Raw genomic sequence first — 19,705 nt, 5'->3', positions numbered from 1 at the left:
TAATACAAGAAAACTTCGCATACGATCCAAACAGCTTCGCAAAGACGGCTATGAAGGAGAAACAATGTATATGCAAACAGGGACACTTCTTTCTAAAGGTTAGCTCAGTAAAAGTCGCAACATATCCACACAACGAAACAACGGGGGACGCTATAGGAAAAATTTTAGGGCAAAGTGGGGCATTTCTTCAGTCAAACTGGGGCTTTTCTTTTTATATAAAGGTTAATTCAGTAAAAATTATGGTAATCCACATAAAACTAGAGACTACGGGAAAAATTTTAAAGCAAACTGGGATATTTCGCTATACGGGTTAACACAGCGAAATTCATAACGCACCTACATAACAAAGCAAAGGAGAATGTCAAATAGAAATCTCTGGGCAGACTGTGAATTTCCTGTCTCGCCCCGACACCAGACTGACAGAGGCTCTCGTTCTTGCACTGCCCTCGTTCAGGTGGTTTATCCTGGGTTTCTTTTATTTTCCCTTTGTCTTCTGAAGGTACCGGTACTTTATGGTCGTGTTTTACTGTTCTCTCTCTCTCTCTCTCTCTCTCTCAATTATATTTTATACATACCGGTTGTGACAGTCTACAAATAAACACAAAAAACTATATTCGCTTACCGGTAGCTATCATTCAATCCACATTCCCCTATTGTAACCCGTAATGGAACACTGAGCAATAAATAAATAAATAAATAAATATAAAACTCATTCGTAATTTCCAGTCCATTCCTACAGATATTTTGCTGACCTGTCCACCCGAGTTAATAAAAAAATCGCCTGGTGGTGGCAAGGCTTGGATAAATAAATAAATAAATAAATAAATAAACGCCATAAATAAATAATCTAAGGTACTGAAGGAGTAAAGGATGACAAATAACTGACTATGGTTAGGATACAATTAGACGATTTTTATTACCCTAACCTCTCGTCTTTTGTCTAACCCTATCACTGAAAAATTACGTACCCTACACCGTATTGTTGTACTCACGTTCTACTTACCAGAATAATATAATACTTCCAACACCAAATGATCAGACTCAGCAACGGGAAATTTCAGTCAATTAAAGGGTTAGAAGTGGTTGAGATAATGAGGCTTCAGTAATATTATTAGGCTAATTATTAAACGAATAATTCACCCTCGCAACATCTAGATAGGTCATTAGGCTAGGAAGGACATTTGGCCTTCAAAGGGTTAGCGAAACCAAAGAAAATAATCTCTTACTGAATATGTCAATTTTATTTTTCAGTTCACCTCCTCGCCAAATCTATCTATACACCTCACCTGTTGTTAATGAAAGTGTGTGTGTGTGTGTGTGTGTGTGTGTGTGTGTGTGTGTGTGTGTGTGTGTGTGTGTGTGTGTGTGTGTGTGTGTGTGTGTGTGTGTGTGTGTGTGTGTGTGTGTGTGTGTGTGTGTGTGTGTGTGTGTGTGTGTGTGTGTGTGTGTGTGTGTGTGTGTGTGTGTTTTCGTACTCCCTTCTCGTTCAGTCCTACCCCTTGCTGTACAAATTATCAACAGATATTTTTCTTACACTATATTTACCGTACCGTGTGTACTCCATTTTTTTTTTTTTTTTTACTAGGATGCACCAATATATGAGAAGTATATGCTTAGATTTGACTATATTTACCGCGTCTACTCCATATTCACTTCTTTTTACCAGGGCCCAATATTGTATAAGAAATGTATGTTTAGATTTAGGCCTATTTTCCCCGCCCTCCAAGTCTCCCCGGCTTAAGACATACCGCAGTACCGTATATCACAGCCAGACACTTGTCCTGTCCCGCTGATAAGGCTAAAACAAACTCCCACACCACACCCTCACACCTGTAATCTCTCACCTCATGCCTAAGCTATTCTCAGCGTTCATCCAGGGTAGCAGAGGGAAAGAAAAATCAAGCCTTTCTATTACTCCGGTACTGTGCATATCTATCTCACCCCCCCCCCCGACACACACACCTTCTCCCTCTTTCACCTAACCATCCCACCATTCCCAGCCGCCCTCCCTCATCTATTCCTCCTCTCTTAACTTTCCACTCAAAGCCCCTCGCACCAGTTCAAGCCGCCACCTATTCCCCCGCTTAATCCTTCCGCCTTGTTCTTGGTGCTGCGTCTTATCTCCCGCCCCATAACTCGGAGCAGATAAGGGGGACCCACTACAGATAAAGCCGCCACATCTCCCGCGTGCCTCTCTTCCCACCTGACCCCTCCTTATCGCGTCCATAAAGGAGTACCGCGTGTGACTCTAAGTGTTTCCCTTATCTTAACGACCATTCCATAGCTTAATGTACCGTAGTATCAACGCGTTAATGTGTATAATCATTACAAAGGAAAATTAATAAAACTTAATAATGACGCCAACCCACAGACTACATGGATATCAATTTTATGTTTTATTTATTTAACAGTTACGCAGACAAAAACAGAATCTAATCTCCACCAACGCATCTCTCGAGTCATCAAGCAACTAATACCTGCTACCGAATAATGACACTCGAAGCAAAAAAAAAAAAAAAAAAAAAAGTCACGATCACGCTATTAGTTAATTAGGCAACCTATGACACATCACTTTCTGACCATTTACCAGTTTAGCTAACTGGTATTAGTATTAGAATCAGTAAAAGTTGCAACCCCTGGCCCACCTAAACGTGATCCCAGTGGACTAAAGACTGAAGCTGCCATCATCCTGCAGTCCACCATCCTCTTTTCGGGGGATAGGGAGCTGAGGAACATTTGCATAACCAAGTAGATGAGTTGCCCAGCTATATCGGTGCCACCACATGAAAGCGTCTCTTTCCAACACCTATAATATTATCTTGCTACGCGGTTTGGAGAGTTCATACGGTACGGTAATTTGTCTTACTGGGCTAATGTTTACAAAGCCACTCATGACGCCAGAGCTTAATGGACTGTTCCTTTGTTTAATCAGGACGGAACACCCAACTCCTGTCAAATAATGATCCACGAAGGTACCAGGTACTTGCATTCCTGGATAGCGTACGTATGAAGGGGTATGGTACTGCTTATCTATCGTTCAATTACATATATATATATATATATATATATATATATATATATATATATATATATATATATATATATATATATATATAACAACAGATCACACCAGGGACTTAATTTTTTTTTTTTTTTTTTTTTTTTTTTTTTTTTTGTGACCGACTCTGGGCATAGGCTTCACAGCCTGATTTCAAGGCCCAGTAGTCCTCCTACGTACCGCACACCTCTACATGTCACCACTTCGGCGCTAACACCCATCGTCCATCCTGAATACATGCTAGGGCTGTCTCATATAGGACTGATGTATTGGTATTAGCGGGGGTATTTTTACGACATGTCGGCGGGTCTTCTGTTAACCACAGTGACACTATTAACCTCACAAATACCCATTCCCTGCCATTTATATAAACCACAAAAGAAACGAAATACGAAGAATGGGTTATTGAAATGTACAGAAACTAAGGTGATGGGACATTAAATATAAAGCGGAGCACGAAAGAGGTGGATGACCAAAATGGAGAAGGTTACACAGAGGAATATGGACGGTGACATGGGAAAATTTGTACGGTAGCATCTCTTCCTCAGCGATTTATTTTGCGTAACACACGTTAACACTAAGATGACAAACATCTTTTATTGTCGAAACAGTAGGCATCACCGCTGTATAATGTGCTATACAAATCGCTAACGATGAGGTGTTAAGAAATCCCCAAAGCCACAGAAGACGACCGAAGTACGACAGAAAAGCTTACCAGTAATGAAATTTTTTTCATCAATCCTGGATGAATTCTATGATTAGGCATCTGTGACACTGATGGGCAGAGTAAATTATGAAGTTATGAATGCTGTCTCATATGATGGGGAAACGTCAATTGGGGTACGCAGTACAGGGGATATAAACCTGCTTTCGAACATCAAGAATATAACACATCACAAACTCAGCCAGGAGACAGGGCCGCCCTGTCAGGGCGTGTGTGCTGGGCAATCCCCAGGCCCTGTCTTCCCCCTTACTCCACTGAAGCCAACCACCACCAACTGGGCTACAGCAAGGCCCGGTTTCCTCTAATGAGGATAGAATAAAAATCACCAACATCAAGAATAGAACAAGGACAGATTAATTATGTTCTATCCAAACATTACACAGCAAAACTAAGGAAGGGGTTACATGAATTCCATTGTGATTTTCATTTACGCAACTGTGTTCTGTATTACCAAACAACATATATCGTACAATATAAGTGGACCTCTGAAAATGACAGTACAAAGGCCATCCATGTCATTATAAAACTACACAAGCAAACGTGTGAAATGAGGGACCAGTGACGTGATTAATTATATGCACAGAGCAAGGACTAACTAGACTGAAAATCAAATCTGGCAGGGAATATCACTGACGACAAACTGCCTTCGTAACCTCCAATCCCATGGTGTACTTAATCTAATCTTGCCATCTCCGGCCAAGCTTATTAACTTACGGCTACAGTTTTCAAACTGTCTGGGTTTAGATAATTATACCCACCATTAACACTTTCGGTCCTTCATAAACTGAATAAAATGTCTGGTGGTTGCAGGATTAAAATACAGGAGACGACACTGCAGAAGGGGCATGCAAAATAGCCATTGGCAAGGGTAGTGGGCATGCAAAACAGCCATCAACAAGGGTAATGACTGACCTTTTTCCTCAAGAGCCCGGCCTCCCTCCAGCAGAAGCAGCAGCATCAGGAGCCATCGCCTGAAGAGGGTGGTGGCGGTGACGGTGGAGGCTCCTGTGGCCCCCATGGTGGTGGTGGTGCCTCTCCCCTCACCTCACGATCCACCTGCCTCCTCCACCTCTCACATTCCACGCACGGCACGCCCTTCACAACCTCGGTAATACACCTTCACTTGCCAAAAATCGCCCTAACTAGTTTCAGTGTACTCCTTTTGTACTTGTAAGCACTGTTTCAGTTGCAAAAAACGTCTTCACTTGTCCACACCCGCGTTCAATGGTTTAAATGTACTCCTGCAGCAGCAATAAATACTCTTTCAGTAGTTACAATCGCCTGGGTAGCCAAAACTCACCTTCACTGTTTAGAATGTACTCTTTAACAGTTGTCAACACTCCTTCAATAACTTCAACGCCTTCAGCAACAAATATTCCGTCAGCCGCCGCTAATATTCCTTTACTGGTCACAAACGTTTTCAGTCGTTTTCCTTAACATATCTTCACACTATACAAACATCTGCAGTAGCAACACAACGTTTCTGGGATTAGAATTTCCTTAACTAGCGTTCAAAACTCCGGTAGTTACACAAATACACTTCGCTGCACAAGAATCTTCTATAAGTTAGATATTATCCAATTTTCAGCAACTACACTCCTTCAGTTGATCCAGACAAAAATTCAGTGGCTACACTATCCTTTCAGCAGCTACAAACACACCTTCAGCAGTTACAACCTCTTCCTGTAGTTTCAAAAACACTCTGTGGCTGAAAAACTCACTTCAGAAGCCAAACAATATCGCCAGAACTGCAGCGTCTTTCACACGTTTGCACTAACTGTAATTAACGGGTACTGCACAGCCCTTGCAGGTCACCACCGTTATCACACTCCTCTGTCAAGCACTGAAGGTAAACACAGGCGGGTCCTCAAGCAACTGAACTGCAAGCAACCTTCATGCACGGCTACACCACACCGTACACACACACGCAGCTCAACTTGCAAGGAAACTCCGATGTTATGGCCTTCCCAGATACTTCACAAATAATCCACTTCACTGATAACACAAGTACATATCCACACATGCAATCACCAAGCCTGATAACGCACTAGTTCGCTGTCAACACGTGTACCACTCTCCCGGCGATACAGGCCAGGGACCAACCCACACCCAACACTCCCTCTGCGCTCGCCGGCCAGAAGACAACTGAGCACCATTACGCTGTCGCAGGATACCTTCCAAGATGCCAGCGTTCACTAGGCCATCTTTCTTCACAAAATTAACACCAAATTCACTCAAATATTACTTTAAACATAACATAGTAGTTCTAAACAGAGTAAATAATTAAGAAATAAACAGGGCTATGGGAGAGGCCGACTAGCCAGGTACACTGGCAAACTACAATATAACTAGCACATTACGTCGAGTGGCATAAGTGACGCAAATGTCATGCTATACACACCGTCAACACTAAAAATCAAACAATGCAAACTAACGATAGCAACACTACAACAGGGTAAACTAAGCAGTGAGAGAGAGAGAGAGAGAGAGAGAGAGAGAGAGATTCTACCTGGTATTGCACTCCATCTTCAGCGACATAATTATTCTGCATAATCGACCTTAATATCAGCTTGTATTACTATCGATATATTACAAGAAGTTACTTTGGTGCAAGAGATGTAAATCGCTGGGGAAATGGTGTCACGAAATTTTCCAAGAACACAAAGACACCCAAACACAGTAGTTCTTGCAGCTTAACCTGAAGATTTTCGTCTCTTTGCAGCCCATTCCCCGCAGCTCAGTGGCGTAATATAACAATACTACGCCTCTACATCCTTTCCACGGCACTTCTTCGTGACTAGCATCATAAATCTCTCGTTACACAGCTCAGCAAACAAGGAGAGATCGCAAATTTAATCTAAGTTAGAGTGGAAAGAGTACGGACAACTACTTCCTTATAAAAGATAACCCTCAATGTTTACTTCCATTCTTATAGCTTGGGTGTCTCGGCTCCTCGTCACACTTCGGTCAGCGATCAGCATATTAAAACCGTTTCGTGGATTGGCCATTTCGTCACGCATCACGGTTCGGTTACGCTTAATCGAATGGCTTTGACCCGCCCGGTGAGAGAGAGCGAGAGAGAGAGAGAGAGAGAGAGAGAGAGAGAGAGAGAGAGAGACAGACAGACAGACAGACAGACAGACAGATAGAGACAGAATCTAATACAACTTTAAATTCTTCCATTCTAAAATTTGTCACTTCTTTAATTCATTCATTCTTGGTATTTAACATCCATTTAAATCCACTCATTCTTGATATTTAACAACTCTTTAAATTCATTTATTGTCCATACTTAACACCCTTTTAAATTCATTCATACTCGATATCTTACAACCCTTTAAATTCATTCATTTTCGATATATAAACTCATTCAGACGAGGATTTTAATCCCATCCCCGTGGATTTTACGAGCGCTGTTTGTAAACATTACAACCACTGAGATCAGATACGCAGTTTAATACTCACTGATACACCCTTATATATATATATATATATATATATATATATATATATATATATATATATATATATATATATATATATATATATATATATATATATATATATATATATATATATATATATATATATATATTGTATATATATATATATATATATATATATATATATATATATATATATATATATATATATATATATATATATATATATATGTATAGTCAGTCACGTTCATCACGCAAGGAGTGGCTATAAACAAATCGTTTGTACGTCACTGTCCTGCGTTATCAGGATGTCCCATGTCCAACTCACAGCTCATCTTTAAAATTAATAGAACCGTCTGGAGGTGGTAAGAACAACAAACAAGTGTTAACAGGGTTTATGGCTAGGAATTAATTTCTCAAGTCCCAGTCATTACAGAGAATACGTCCTGGAGAAGGTCCCCAATTAGGCTATACTGCTGTGTGAACAGGGACGATGTGATTACAAACTGAATCCACCAGACTAACCGACCAGATCAGACAGGGCAAGTGCAACTTATGTATAAATAGGAAGGTAGGTCAATAACCCATTAGCGGCCAGTATCCTTAAAAGAGGACGGAACTAGGCATTTTCAACAGGTAATAAATGGGGGAAACCCGGGGAACGGACCTATGAGCTTGGCAACTGAGTCGATAGGCGCAGGCATGTACGCTAAGTACGGTACTCTTCTAGCAAAATCTCCTACACAGGATACGGATGGGTTAAGGGTTGCACCATCTAGCTAAATGACATATATGTCACAAAGAACGGACCATGCGGTGATAGACAACACAGCACTATAGACACAAACTGCATTATTACCAGTGGTTTTTATATATTCTCCGGGTATTTATTTTGGATGATGATGATGATGATGATGATGCACGTAAGATGCCTAAGGAGGCAGCATGCAGGGAATGAACAGAAGTGCGTGATACGAAGAGGAGAGGTGTGAGGAGTTAAAAGGGCAGCTTGGCGGAGTCAAGAGAAGAGAGAAGCGGTAAATGCTAAAAACACATTGTAAAAGGAGTGGTTGGGAAGCAAAGGAATTAGATGAGGAGGGTGTTTACTAGCTTAAAAAAAAGGGGGGGAGAGGGGTCAGACAGATTTATAAAAATAAAACCTACCATAAGTGGAGAGATTAGAAGAGACAAAGATATGCCCGTACTGAGATAAACATTTAGGCATACATTGACAGAGACACGGGCGTTTACATTTCCTGTTCTCCCTTCCAGCCTAATGAATCAAGTAACTGAAAGACAAACCGGTAAACAGATACCAGCAGGTATTTCATCACATGCACACTTGTAGCCAGGCAGGTTGCTGCATCTGCTATGAAGTTATTGTACAGTACATAATGTTCTTCTCCTGTTGGTATTAATCGTCAGAAACTCTTATTTATACTCCTGTACAGTTAATTAATAATCTTTAGAAACACCTTCAGTCTTCAGAATAACGATTAAAATAACCTGGACTTTAAGATAGACTCAGAGTGTCTACACTACTTATCTACACAACCACAATATTTTCTACGTAGTACGATTCAAATGAACTTGAGATTGTCAGAGCGACATGGTATGAGGCTTATCCAACAAATTTATTTGATAAATAAAATATCAACGAACTGAATGCACTCAGTGAATTAAGGGCAAACAGATTAAGAGGTAACCCATACAACACACACAAAAACATCCTCCTCCTCCCTTCCTCCCGCTATCTCAACCAAACATCAACCTATTGTCCCAGCAGATATACTTCTCTTATCAGTCTGCCTGTCCTTATCTAGTATGGGGGTGGTAATGGATGCGGTGACACCATTTACATATTAATATTTTTCACTACAGACTCTCCATTTTTCAATTAATGCTTCTCTTCATCACAAGCTAAGTTAGTGAGTATTTATCTTTCACTTGAGATGCATTTGGACCTCGCTAAATATATATCCTTGCCTTAATTAATGACAGATAATCAGAGTGTGGTAACTGATTACTGACAAGCGCAACCACCATCCTTGTTACTCATTTTGCGAGTCTAAACACCATGAGCAGCGATATAGTAGTTGGCTCAATGCTGAACACAGTCACCCTCGGCGGCCAGGAAGTGCTAGTGGCAGTTAACAATCAAAGAGTGATTAATGAGCGGGTGATGCTTAACGACTGAGTCCATGTTAATGAGTGCGCCGTGGTTAATGATCGAATGACAATTAAGTCAAGCAACAGTTAACGATCGAGAGGTGGTCAAATAATCAAGTGGTGATACCTATGTGAACAGTAGTTGAGGAAAGAGTGACAATGAACAAGTGAGCGGTACCGTACTTAACAATCTCATAGTACTGACGGTGAGTGGGACAATATAAAATGACCTACCAAAGCCTGAGGTGGGCCCTGTTGGTGGTGGTGTTGGTAGCGTTTGTATGTGGGGCTACCAGCGATGATGACACCTGTACCCCATTCACATATACTTGTGGTGAGAATCTGGATCTACACTGAGCCTAAACTGAGTATAGGACTGCCTGTTTATACAACCAGCAAAATACAGCAACCAAATGCTTCGGAAAATAGTCATGGATTATACTTGTACGGTGTAGGCTGCATGCTGTTGTTAGGGTTGGAGTTGAATTACTTCCTCTAACTCCACCTTTTACTCCCCATTCCCCTTCCCTCCCAGGCCCCATCGCCCCTACACCCCCAACCAGCTACCTGGCCAAGATAGAGGCGGTGGACATGCTCGTAAAAACAACTAGTTACCTGGAGGAACACTACGACTACGACAGGAGGATACTGGCCGTCACCGAACTCGGACAACAAATATACACTCACTCCATATTCTACTACTCCATCAATGTTGTCGCTGTTATGACTACTTACTTTGGTGAGTGGACATGTATGTTATGTAATAATATATTTCGTCATCTAGGACAACAATATATTAATTACTTATTTTCCTTGTCTCTATACGAATTGCACGCAGAGGAAAATTGGCTTGCTGTGTCAAAGAAGACTGCGTATCTCGGCGGTCGGTGCAACTACACTACTCAGGTGCAACTAGCAAGACAGATTCACTATTAGTGATCACACGAAAAATATTCCTCTCAGATCACCGCCATGGCCCGGCCTTGAAAGCTATCGGCTACGTTATCCCTCCAAACCATTATGTCACTCCCGACCAATCCAGTCATAAATGCCAATCAGTTGAAGCAAATGGCCACGGCGGGAGCCAGGCCAGATTCAGAAAGACGCTGCTAAGAATCTCAGCTTGCGATCAGGGCGCACTGGGCAAATGAACCTTTGAACGTACAACGTCTTGGCACTGGCTAATGAAGAAAACTAGCTGTTCTTCCACATATGAGAGATGTGAAATGGGATGACATGCGTTTTCCTGAGGTCACAAGACCAAGTTGCAGACGACGCTGGCTCATCATACGGAACAATAGTCTCTCTCTTTGCTACTCACTTCCATCTTTATAAAGCATTCTCTTACTCTCCCACTCACTTCCTCACTCACAACATCCGCACCTCACAAGCACATCCCTCCCTACTTTTTACTCACTCAATCACCTAATCCGCACCCTGCAGGCTCTTTCCTCCCTACCTTCATGTTTCACTGACTCATCCACTCGTTTACTAGCCCATCTACTCCCACACCAGCTAGACATTTCTCTCCCCAAACTCATCCTAAGCCACTCACTCTCTCACTCACACACTCCATTGGTTCTTCCCTTCTCATCTTCAGTACTCACTTAGTCATCCACTCCCATATACCTTACCGACTCTTCCTTCCCTACTTTCTTCCTTACTCATCCACTCACTCTTACACCTCACAAGTTGTTCCCTCCACATTCCCTCCTTACTTACTCACCCGCTCACTCATTCACCCTCACACCTCCCAGCCCCTTCCCTCAACATTCCTTCCTTACTCATTCACTCACTTCCACACCCATCAGACTCTTCCCTCCCCAAATTCATCCTCACTCACTCTTTAACTCACTCCGCACAGGCATCGAGGACGGCATGTCGCGTGTGGAGTGCGTGACTGCGCCCATATCGGATGTGGCGCCCTGGATGACCGGCCACACCACCCCCAATGGCACCCTCTTCACCATGGCACCGTCACAGGCACTCTTCTTTGGCGGCAGCTTCAAGTGAGCGGTTCGGCGAAGTGGTGCTATAAGCTGTCCTCTGCTCCCCTTCACCTGCTTTTCTATCCATGCCTGTTGCTGTCTGCTTTCCTTAATTCACTCCAGTGACGTAACTTTTTCGTATTCTTGCTCTTACCAGGCAATTTTATTCCTATTATGAGCCACTTTGCGAACTGGAGAAGTTAATTACCGCCTTAAGTAATCTAGGAGAGGTTAATTACAGCCATAAGTAATCTAGGAGAGGTTAATGACAGCCTTAATTGGTCTCTCCACTACCAGCGATCCTTCCTAAGCTGAAGAAAAATAGTCCAGTGGTATCAAGAATGAAATAAACAACTGCACCGTCTAATTGAAGAAGTTCACCCCTTCATTACGACAATGTGGTTCCTGCTTCATTTTTGTTGCCTCCAGACGACCTTGTTCAGCGTAGGAAAGACATCTGGTGTGTGTTGAAGGGGTTAATGAAGTCTGTATCTAACCCCTTCTGTTCGAGGAGCTCAGTAGGTTAGACGATTCCCGGAAAAACGAAAAGCACGTCCCCTGGCTGAATAGGCTTCTTTCCTTTTAAAAATTCTTCCTTCGTTCCTCTTCAGTGATTCTTCTTGCATTCCTTCTAAACGATTCGTCCTTCGTTCCTCCTAAATTATTCTTCTTTCATTGTTTAATAATTGTGTCTCGCTCCTTACATATTCCTCTTAAGTCCGTTTCAGTAATTAATCCTTTGTTTTCAAGTGATTCACCTTTATTCTATTTAGCTTCAATTGACATCCCTACATATTTATTCTTTTATATATTTATTTATTTATTTTTATATCCAGCTTTCCTTCCAATTTTAAGTGAACGGGAACAGAACATAAAAACACCCCACTCACAAACGAAAACGAAAGACGCTCCATTCCCATTAACGTAAAAAAAAAAAAAGAAAAAAAAAAACTCTTTGAACATAAACACACCCCCTGCTCACCACGAACGAAAATGACATTACTATGATATAAAAAAAAAATGAACCCCCCACCCTACCCCAAAAGAACGTTAATCGATATCGGCAGTCCCCTGAACGTAATCCCACCTGCCGTTCCGTCGTTCAGGTACTCTTGGGTGAACAACGCCAGCGAGAGGATGGTGCCGTGCAACAGATGGGATGCTTGCATACTGACAGATCGCAATAGCTCCTTCAGCGTGCAGTATCACTGGTCAGGTGGGTGGATGTGTGTGTGTGTGTGTGTGTGTGTGTGTGTGTGTGTGTGTGTGTGTGTGTGTGTGTGTGTGTGTGTAATTCACCGGGTCGGTCAGGATCACTTGATGGTCGTGATCGTCAGCTTTTACCCTCCCGGAAGGGAGCTGAGAGCTCATATAGTCCGATCTAAGGGCAAGGCTGTGACCTTCACACACGCACACACCCGTCCCCTTGCTCGAGGGGGACAGTAACCACCCATTTCGTCAGTGAAACTTTTCGCAACCTGAGCGAGGCGCGAACTCCCGTCTACCAGGTGGCAAGCGAGAACGTTACCACTGTGTGTGTGGGGGGGGGGTAAAGAAAAAAAGTCAAATATTTCATCCCTACATTTTTTTTTTATTTTTATTATTATTTTTTTTTTTATGTGTCCGACTCTGGGCATAGGCTTCACAGCCTGCTATCAAGGCCCAGCAGTCCTCCTACATACCATACACCTCTACATGTCACCACTTCGGCGCTAACACCCACCGTCCATATTGAATACATGCTAGGGCCGTCTCATACAGGACTGGTGTATTGGTATTAGCGGGGGTATTTTTACGACATGTCGGCGGGTCTTCTGGTAGATCAGTAAAGCCTGATTTAATGAAATTCAAATCCTTAAACTGTTCCCTGCCCCAGCCGGGATTCGAACCTAGGTCCGTAAGGACTGCAGGCCACCTCTCTACCGATTGAGCCACGCAGTTACCATCTCCGTTATCAGTTAATATACACACAAATAATAAGTCTCTCTCTCTCTCTCTCTCTCTCTCTCTCTCTCTCTCTCTCTCCAGACCCCACCCGCGTTCAGGACATGTACGGGTATACAAGTGAACGACCAGTGACAGCGAGGGTGACTGGCAAGGTGTACCCCATCCAAGGCTCACTCTCGCCCATACCTGTCGATATGATGTATAATTTTGCACTCTTCGACGACAGACCAGACCTAGAGCAATTGCGTTGGGCCTTTGAGGTGAGTGATGATGATGATGATGATGATGATGGTAGTGGGAGTGGCAGGAGTGATATTATTATTAATTCCCTCCCCTAATCACATACCTTCCCTTTCCCTCTCCACCACTCAAACGTCTCTCCTTTTTCCCTCTCCTACTCACACACTTCTCTCTTCGCCCTGCCCTACCCACACACCACCCTTTCCCCTTCTTCCGTTCCCCTACTTAACCGTTTCCCCTCCCCCGCAGATCCCCAGCAACGTATACTGCCCCGGTCTGCCTGAACTGAAGCAGCCCCCAACCCAGCTGGCCGACACGTTTTCCATGAGGGTTGAAGTCACTGAGCAAAGCAACGCACTGGGCAAGCAGGAGTTTGTCAGTACGATTAAGGTAGCCTATATGGCAAGTGGAGCTGGGAGGGAGGGTAGTAGCTGGGAGGGAGAGTGCAGGTGGGAGGCAGAAATGTAGGTAGGAGACAGGGGTAGGTGAAAAGGAGGAAGAAAGAGCAATGGATGTGTAAATGGGTGGGAGAAGGAGATTGTACAGATGAGATGGAGAGTTGAGTTGTGAAGGGAGGATCTCTCACCCAGCGTACTAAAGACCTTAATATAAGAATCATAATTTCTAAAAAGAAGGAAAAATTAACCATTCCACTCCATCATCCAATCCTACACTGCCCCAGGCGAAGCGTAGGAGCCCGGAGCTAGGCAGTTGGTCCCGACATTTCAGATGAGAGTGACCAGCCTGACTCATCCCTGAGTGGCAATACATGAGCAATCAACCTCAACCATCCCTTGGATATAAACCTTCACTGGCTCAATCCGATTGGAGCGCAATAATTACCCACTAAACCACCTGGTGCCAAAATTGGTTGTATGGTTTCCACCCAACGTAGTAAATGGTTTCCTGGTGTACAGGAAACCATTTGGCTTGCCACTCAGTGTAGAGTCACCCACAGGCAGAAGGAAGAGGAAAGAATGAAAGAAAGAAAGACAGAAGAGGGAGTGTAAAGTCACCCGTAGGTAGAAGGACAAGGAAAGAATGAAGGAAAGAAAGACAGAAGAGGATGGAAGGAAAGAAGGATGGAGGAGAGGAAAAGGCAGACACACGACAGCAGCACTACATAGAGTGAGTGGATGGTGAGCGCCCCCACCTATATTTATATTAGAATATTGGGTATTAGAGTGTGCAGTGAGGTTGGATGGTGAGGATATGGAGAATGTGAGTGCATTCAAGTACTTGGGTAGTGTGATGAGTAAGGATGGAACTTTGGGGGATGAAGTGCGTGAAAGGGTACAGCAGGGAAGGAAGGTTGTAGGCATGCTGAAAGCAGTGATGAGAAATAGGGAAGTGAGTATGGAAGTTAAGAAGTCTCTGCATGATGGTATTGTGATCCCTACCCTGACGTATGGAAGCGAGGCGTGGACCTTGCAAGAGGGGAACAAGTCAAGAGTGAGAGCAGTGGAAATGAGTTACTTGAGAGGAGCATGTGGAGTGACATGGAGGGACAGGTTGACGAATGAAGAAGTGAAGGAACGTTGTGGGGTAGATGTGGATGTGGTTGAAAAGATTAGGAGAAATACACTGAGGTGGTTTGGACATGTGGAGAGGATGGAGAGTGAAAGACTGACTAAGAGGGTGTATGTGGGTGAGGTGGAGGGAGGGAGAGGGAGGGGTAGACCGAGGATGAGGTGGAGGGATGGAGTTGAGAGGTATATGAGGGAGGGGGGGGTGAGTTGGGGGGAGGGGAGTCAAATGGTGGGTGACAGAGTGACTTGGAGGCGTTTTGTCTGCGGCCACCCTTTGCGGGATTAGGGCGTCGGGCTATAGATAGATAGATAGATAGATGCAAAATTCAGTATAAAGCTGACAATTACCCACTACATATACAGTATTACTTGGAAACAAGGTGGTGGTGATGGTGATGATGATGATGATGATAAGGAGGAGGGGGAGGAGGAGGAGGGGAAGGAGGAGGAGGGGGACAATGATGAAACCAATTATGTGAAATAACAAGGCTTATGATAATGAGTAAGATAATGACAGATAATGAAGTAAAACAATAAGGCTTCCAAAAAACTTTTTTTTTTTATTTTTTCTTTTCAGAACTGGTACGACCGCTACCGCAAGCTAACAAGGTCTGACACAATTCCTGACTCTGCCTCCATAGAATATGAGATCGCGGGGCCTGTGGAGGTGTCAATTATAAGGGTAGGTGGGGAAGCAGCGATGTATATAGAGTTAGTAAAAGCTATAGGGTTGAATATTACAGCAGTCAGAAGGGTGGGTATTATAAGGGGTAGATATTACAGGCCTATATAGCTACTGGGGTACATGTTTTAACAGTCAATAGCGTGGATATTATAATGGGTTGATATTGTGGACATAACGAATTTACTGAGGTACATGTTATAGCAGTCAAACAGGTGGGTATTCTAAGGTTACATAGCTATTATGGTACAGGCTACATTAGTCAATGAAGTTATTATAGGGTTTTATATATATAGTTACTGGGCAACCGTACATGTTAAGTGGCACTATAAGTTATCAAAAGTTATATGAAAACGTGTTATGGATGATAAAAGGAAGTGTATTAGAAGACTGTATAAAATCACTAGCATACACACAACAATAGCTAACCCTCACATATTCCCTTTCCTCCTACCCCCTCCCCCTCTCCAGGACTTCACGAGCGGGGTAGAGTACGTCGTCGACAAGACCCTGGGCAACTGCACGGCCCTACCCATCGCCAACACGGGCTTCGACACCATCACCAACCCAGACGGCAGCATCTCCATCAAGGATCCCCTCCTTATTTTTGGCATGGGTCAAGTGGAGAGTATGACCTACTATGGCACGGTGAGTTAGGGGGGAGTGGGGAGGGAATGGATGATGATGATGATGATGATGATGACCTACTATGGCACGGTGAGTTAGGGGGAGTGAGGAGGGAATGGTTGGTGGTGATGATGATGATGATGATGATGATGATGATGATGATGATGATGATGATGATGATAATGATGATGATGACCTACTATGGCACGGTGAGTTCGAAGGAGTGAGATGATGATGATGATGATGATGTCTCAATTCGCATTACCTACAAGAAATAAATGAAAGACTGAGCACTTAATTAATGGGAAAAAAAAGACAAGAATGAATGAACGAATGAATGAAGAAAGGAAGGAAGGAAGAAAAGAAGGAATAAAACAGATTCAGGAGGAATGAATGAAGGATACACGGTAAGGACCAAACAATTTATAAATGTATGTATGTACGTGTATATGAGCATGTATGTGTGTTTGCATGTGTATGTGTTCATGTACAACCCCCCCCCCACGTAGAAGTACGCACGTGGGCTGCCCTGCGACGTGTGGCTTGGGCACCTCGACTTCACAAGCGAGAACGAGACTGTCGAGGACGCCTACCTTTATGAAGTCTACTTTCTTAAGGTGAGATTTGCACCAGCACTGTTTTAATCATGAATTTCCGGTGCTCTCAGTTAAATAAGTCGTGTAAAGAGTGTCAAAGTCAATACCGGTACCTGACTTAGTACCTATAGACCGTATAGTGATTCAAGTGAGATAAGCAGTTCATATATTACGGTGGCCTTATTATTATTATTATTATTATTATTATTATTATTATGCAATTTGGTACAGTCTTCCCTACCAGTTTAATTATTTCTCAATGCGCTTATTACCAATGCCTTCACCTTCAGCGTGATGCCGTTTTTTAAATTCTTTCGGAATCTCATCCTGCCTGATGTTTTTAAGACCTTGACAGTAATGACGCCTTCCTTCCTTATTTATTTATTTATTGTGGCGGCAGATTTTTTATTGAGCATAAAAGGAACCCGCCATAGTGAAGGGGTTAGAACTAGTACCGTATCCATTAATCCCTACACTATCCAGGATCCCTCCTTAGCTAAATAATTTATAGTCTGGAGTTCGCAAAGAATATACTGGAAAAAAGACGTCGCCGTTTACGTTAACCTTTGTGTGTTTTCCCCCTCCCCCCCAAAAAAAAAAAAACTATATATAAATAGAAAATAAAAACAGTGTCATTTGGGACCCTTGTACTCCATGTATTAGTAAGAAAATGGGGTAATGAATGATGACGATGGTGATTATGATGATTTTGATGATGACGACAATGATTATGATGATTTATTCTGTTTCTTTTTCCCTCTACCACTACAACTTGCTTCCCTGTATTCCTTCTCAGTCGGATTGGCGTGAGGACAGCGGTGCGACTAGTGAACCTGACCGTCAATACCGTGAACCAATCCTGATCAAAATACAGCAGGACATCACCATTCCTGAACTGCAAAATTTTGAGTTGCTAGTCGACCTTGAGGAAAACATCTTCAGGTGAGTGCGGTAGCTCTGTATATCTGTCTCTATAGAACACAGACCTCACAGTGATCGATAAATTATTCACTATTTCCGTCCTTCAAACTTCAGCCTGATAGTTAACCACCAGCATAACATTCTCTCTCTCTCTCTCTCTCTCTCTCTCTCTCTCTCTCTCCTGACGTCACATCCTGCCCCAACAAAAAGTTCTCCCAAGATTTTTTTTTTTTTTAATGCTAGGAAGAAGGAACCAAAGGCCACGAGCCCACAAAAACTGTTCCTTCCAAGAGTACAAAATACAGGAGAGAGCCAAATTCAAGATCCGATCATTTCGTGATTCCTGGACACATTGCGTTTGAAAGACTGAGATCATAGGAAGCAGGAAATACAGAGGGAGACAGTTCCAGAGTTGACCTGTTGCATAAATGAAGGACTGGGAGTAACGGTTAACTCTTGCATTAGAAAGTTGGACAAAAAAGGGATGAGAGTTTGCTGCTTGATGGATGCTACGCGCCCGACGTAGAGGTGGAGGAATGCATGCAGACAGTTCAGAGGAGCAGCGACCATTGAAGTAGCGATAGAAAAGAGATAAAGATGCAACAGTGCGGCGAAGAGACAGAGGTTGAAGGAAGCCAGTAGGAGGGGGAGGGTTAATGAGACGAAAAGCCTTTGACTCCACCCTATTGAGAAGAGCTGTATGTGGAGAACCGCCCCACACATGCGAGTTGTACTCCACACAGGGGCGGATAAAACCCGTGTACTGTATAGAGTCAACAATTGTGCAGGGGTAAAAAAAGGAACGGAGTCGGCTTAGCACACCTAAGCTCTTGGAAGCAGATTTTACGAGATGTAATATGATCTTTCCAAGATACGTCCCGAGTGAATGAAACCCAAAGCATGTTCAAGGATGATGCAAGATTAAGCTGAGTATTATTAAACATTAGTGGGTACACCTATGGAAGATTTTGTCGGGTTGATAGGTGTAAGAACTGAGTCTTTGATGTATTAAAAACAAGATTATTTTTACCCCAGTCAGAGATAAGAACCAAGTCAGACATTCCTAAATAACTATGCCTCCTATTGAATATAACCTAACGCCGTATCCATGTCAGGGAGGACATATTAAACAGAGAGACACTTTTCTTTATATATCAATATTTTACCAATATTTTTACACTTCTTTCAATATGGATGCATTAAGTTATATGCCTTGTTGGTCACATAAGAGTTGTGTACTTTCCTAAATACCTTAGTTATCCATACAATCCTTGCTTTCCCAGCACCAAAGAAAATGTTAAATATTCTGTGGAAACATTACTATAGGCTACTTGGAACTACCGTATTTGAATATGCTGTTATAAATAGTTAACTGTTGATTATAAGACTGTTCAGTGTACTTCACGCTTGCAAACTGTAGTCATAATTGCCTCAAGTACTGATTACCCTGAGTTTCTTCAGCTGTTTTCCTCTTCCTTCCTATTTATTATGCATCTCCCAAAATACCTAAAAAGGCAAGTTCCTATTAATGGCATGATGCACAGAGTCGCAGTTCAGATACAAGTCAGGGGATCAATTGGGTGCTCAGATGAAGTACACTGTACCTCTTTTTATTTTGGAAACATCTAAACGATCGTTTTATTTAACTCTGGGGAAGTGTCACACGGTGAAGGGGTTAAAAATAATCTCCATTAAACTCATCTAGTAAGAAAACTAAAGAACGCCGTCTGGCAGCTTGACGTCCTTCATGGAAAATGAAATTAAAAAGGGGAAGAACCCCC

The 19,705-nt window shown here is 42.8% G+C and overlaps 1 protein-coding gene across 1 annotated transcript in view; it reads left to right on the top strand.

Annotated features, from left to right (window-relative positions):
- The first annotated feature begins 9,619 nt into the window (after positions 1 to 9,619).
- LOC145399771 (uncharacterized) overlaps positions 9,620 to 19,705 on the top strand; it is a 35,820-nt gene continuing 25,734 nt past the window's right edge. Inside the window, exons 1-11 of the mRNA XM_080272320.1 lie at positions 9,620 to 9,728; positions 9,930 to 10,133; positions 10,358 to 10,537; positions 11,259 to 11,403; positions 12,489 to 12,598; positions 13,411 to 13,589; positions 13,819 to 13,959; positions 15,676 to 15,780; positions 16,252 to 16,428; positions 16,917 to 17,024; positions 17,800 to 17,945. Coding sequence (XP_080128446.1) covers positions 9,620 to 9,728; positions 9,930 to 10,133; positions 10,358 to 10,537; positions 11,259 to 11,403; positions 12,489 to 12,598; positions 13,411 to 13,589; positions 13,819 to 13,959; positions 15,676 to 15,780; positions 16,252 to 16,428; positions 16,917 to 17,024; positions 17,800 to 17,945 — 1,604 coding nt within the window. The remainder of the gene's footprint in view (positions 9,729 to 9,929; positions 10,134 to 10,357; positions 10,538 to 11,258; positions 11,404 to 12,488; positions 12,599 to 13,410; positions 13,590 to 13,818; positions 13,960 to 15,675; positions 15,781 to 16,251; positions 16,429 to 16,916; positions 17,025 to 17,799; positions 17,946 to 19,705) is intronic.

The sequence above is a fragment of the Coenobita brevimanus genome, chromosome 50, assembly GCF_032717465.1.
Source record: "Coenobita brevimanus isolate Jiangsu-jjx chromosome 50, ASM3271746v2, whole genome shotgun sequence".
Classification (NCBI taxonomy): domain Eukaryota; kingdom Metazoa; phylum Arthropoda; class Malacostraca; order Decapoda; family Coenobitidae; genus Coenobita; species Coenobita brevimanus.
Note: the sequence above shows the minus strand (reverse complement) of the source record. Positions and strands in the feature narration are given on the sequence as shown.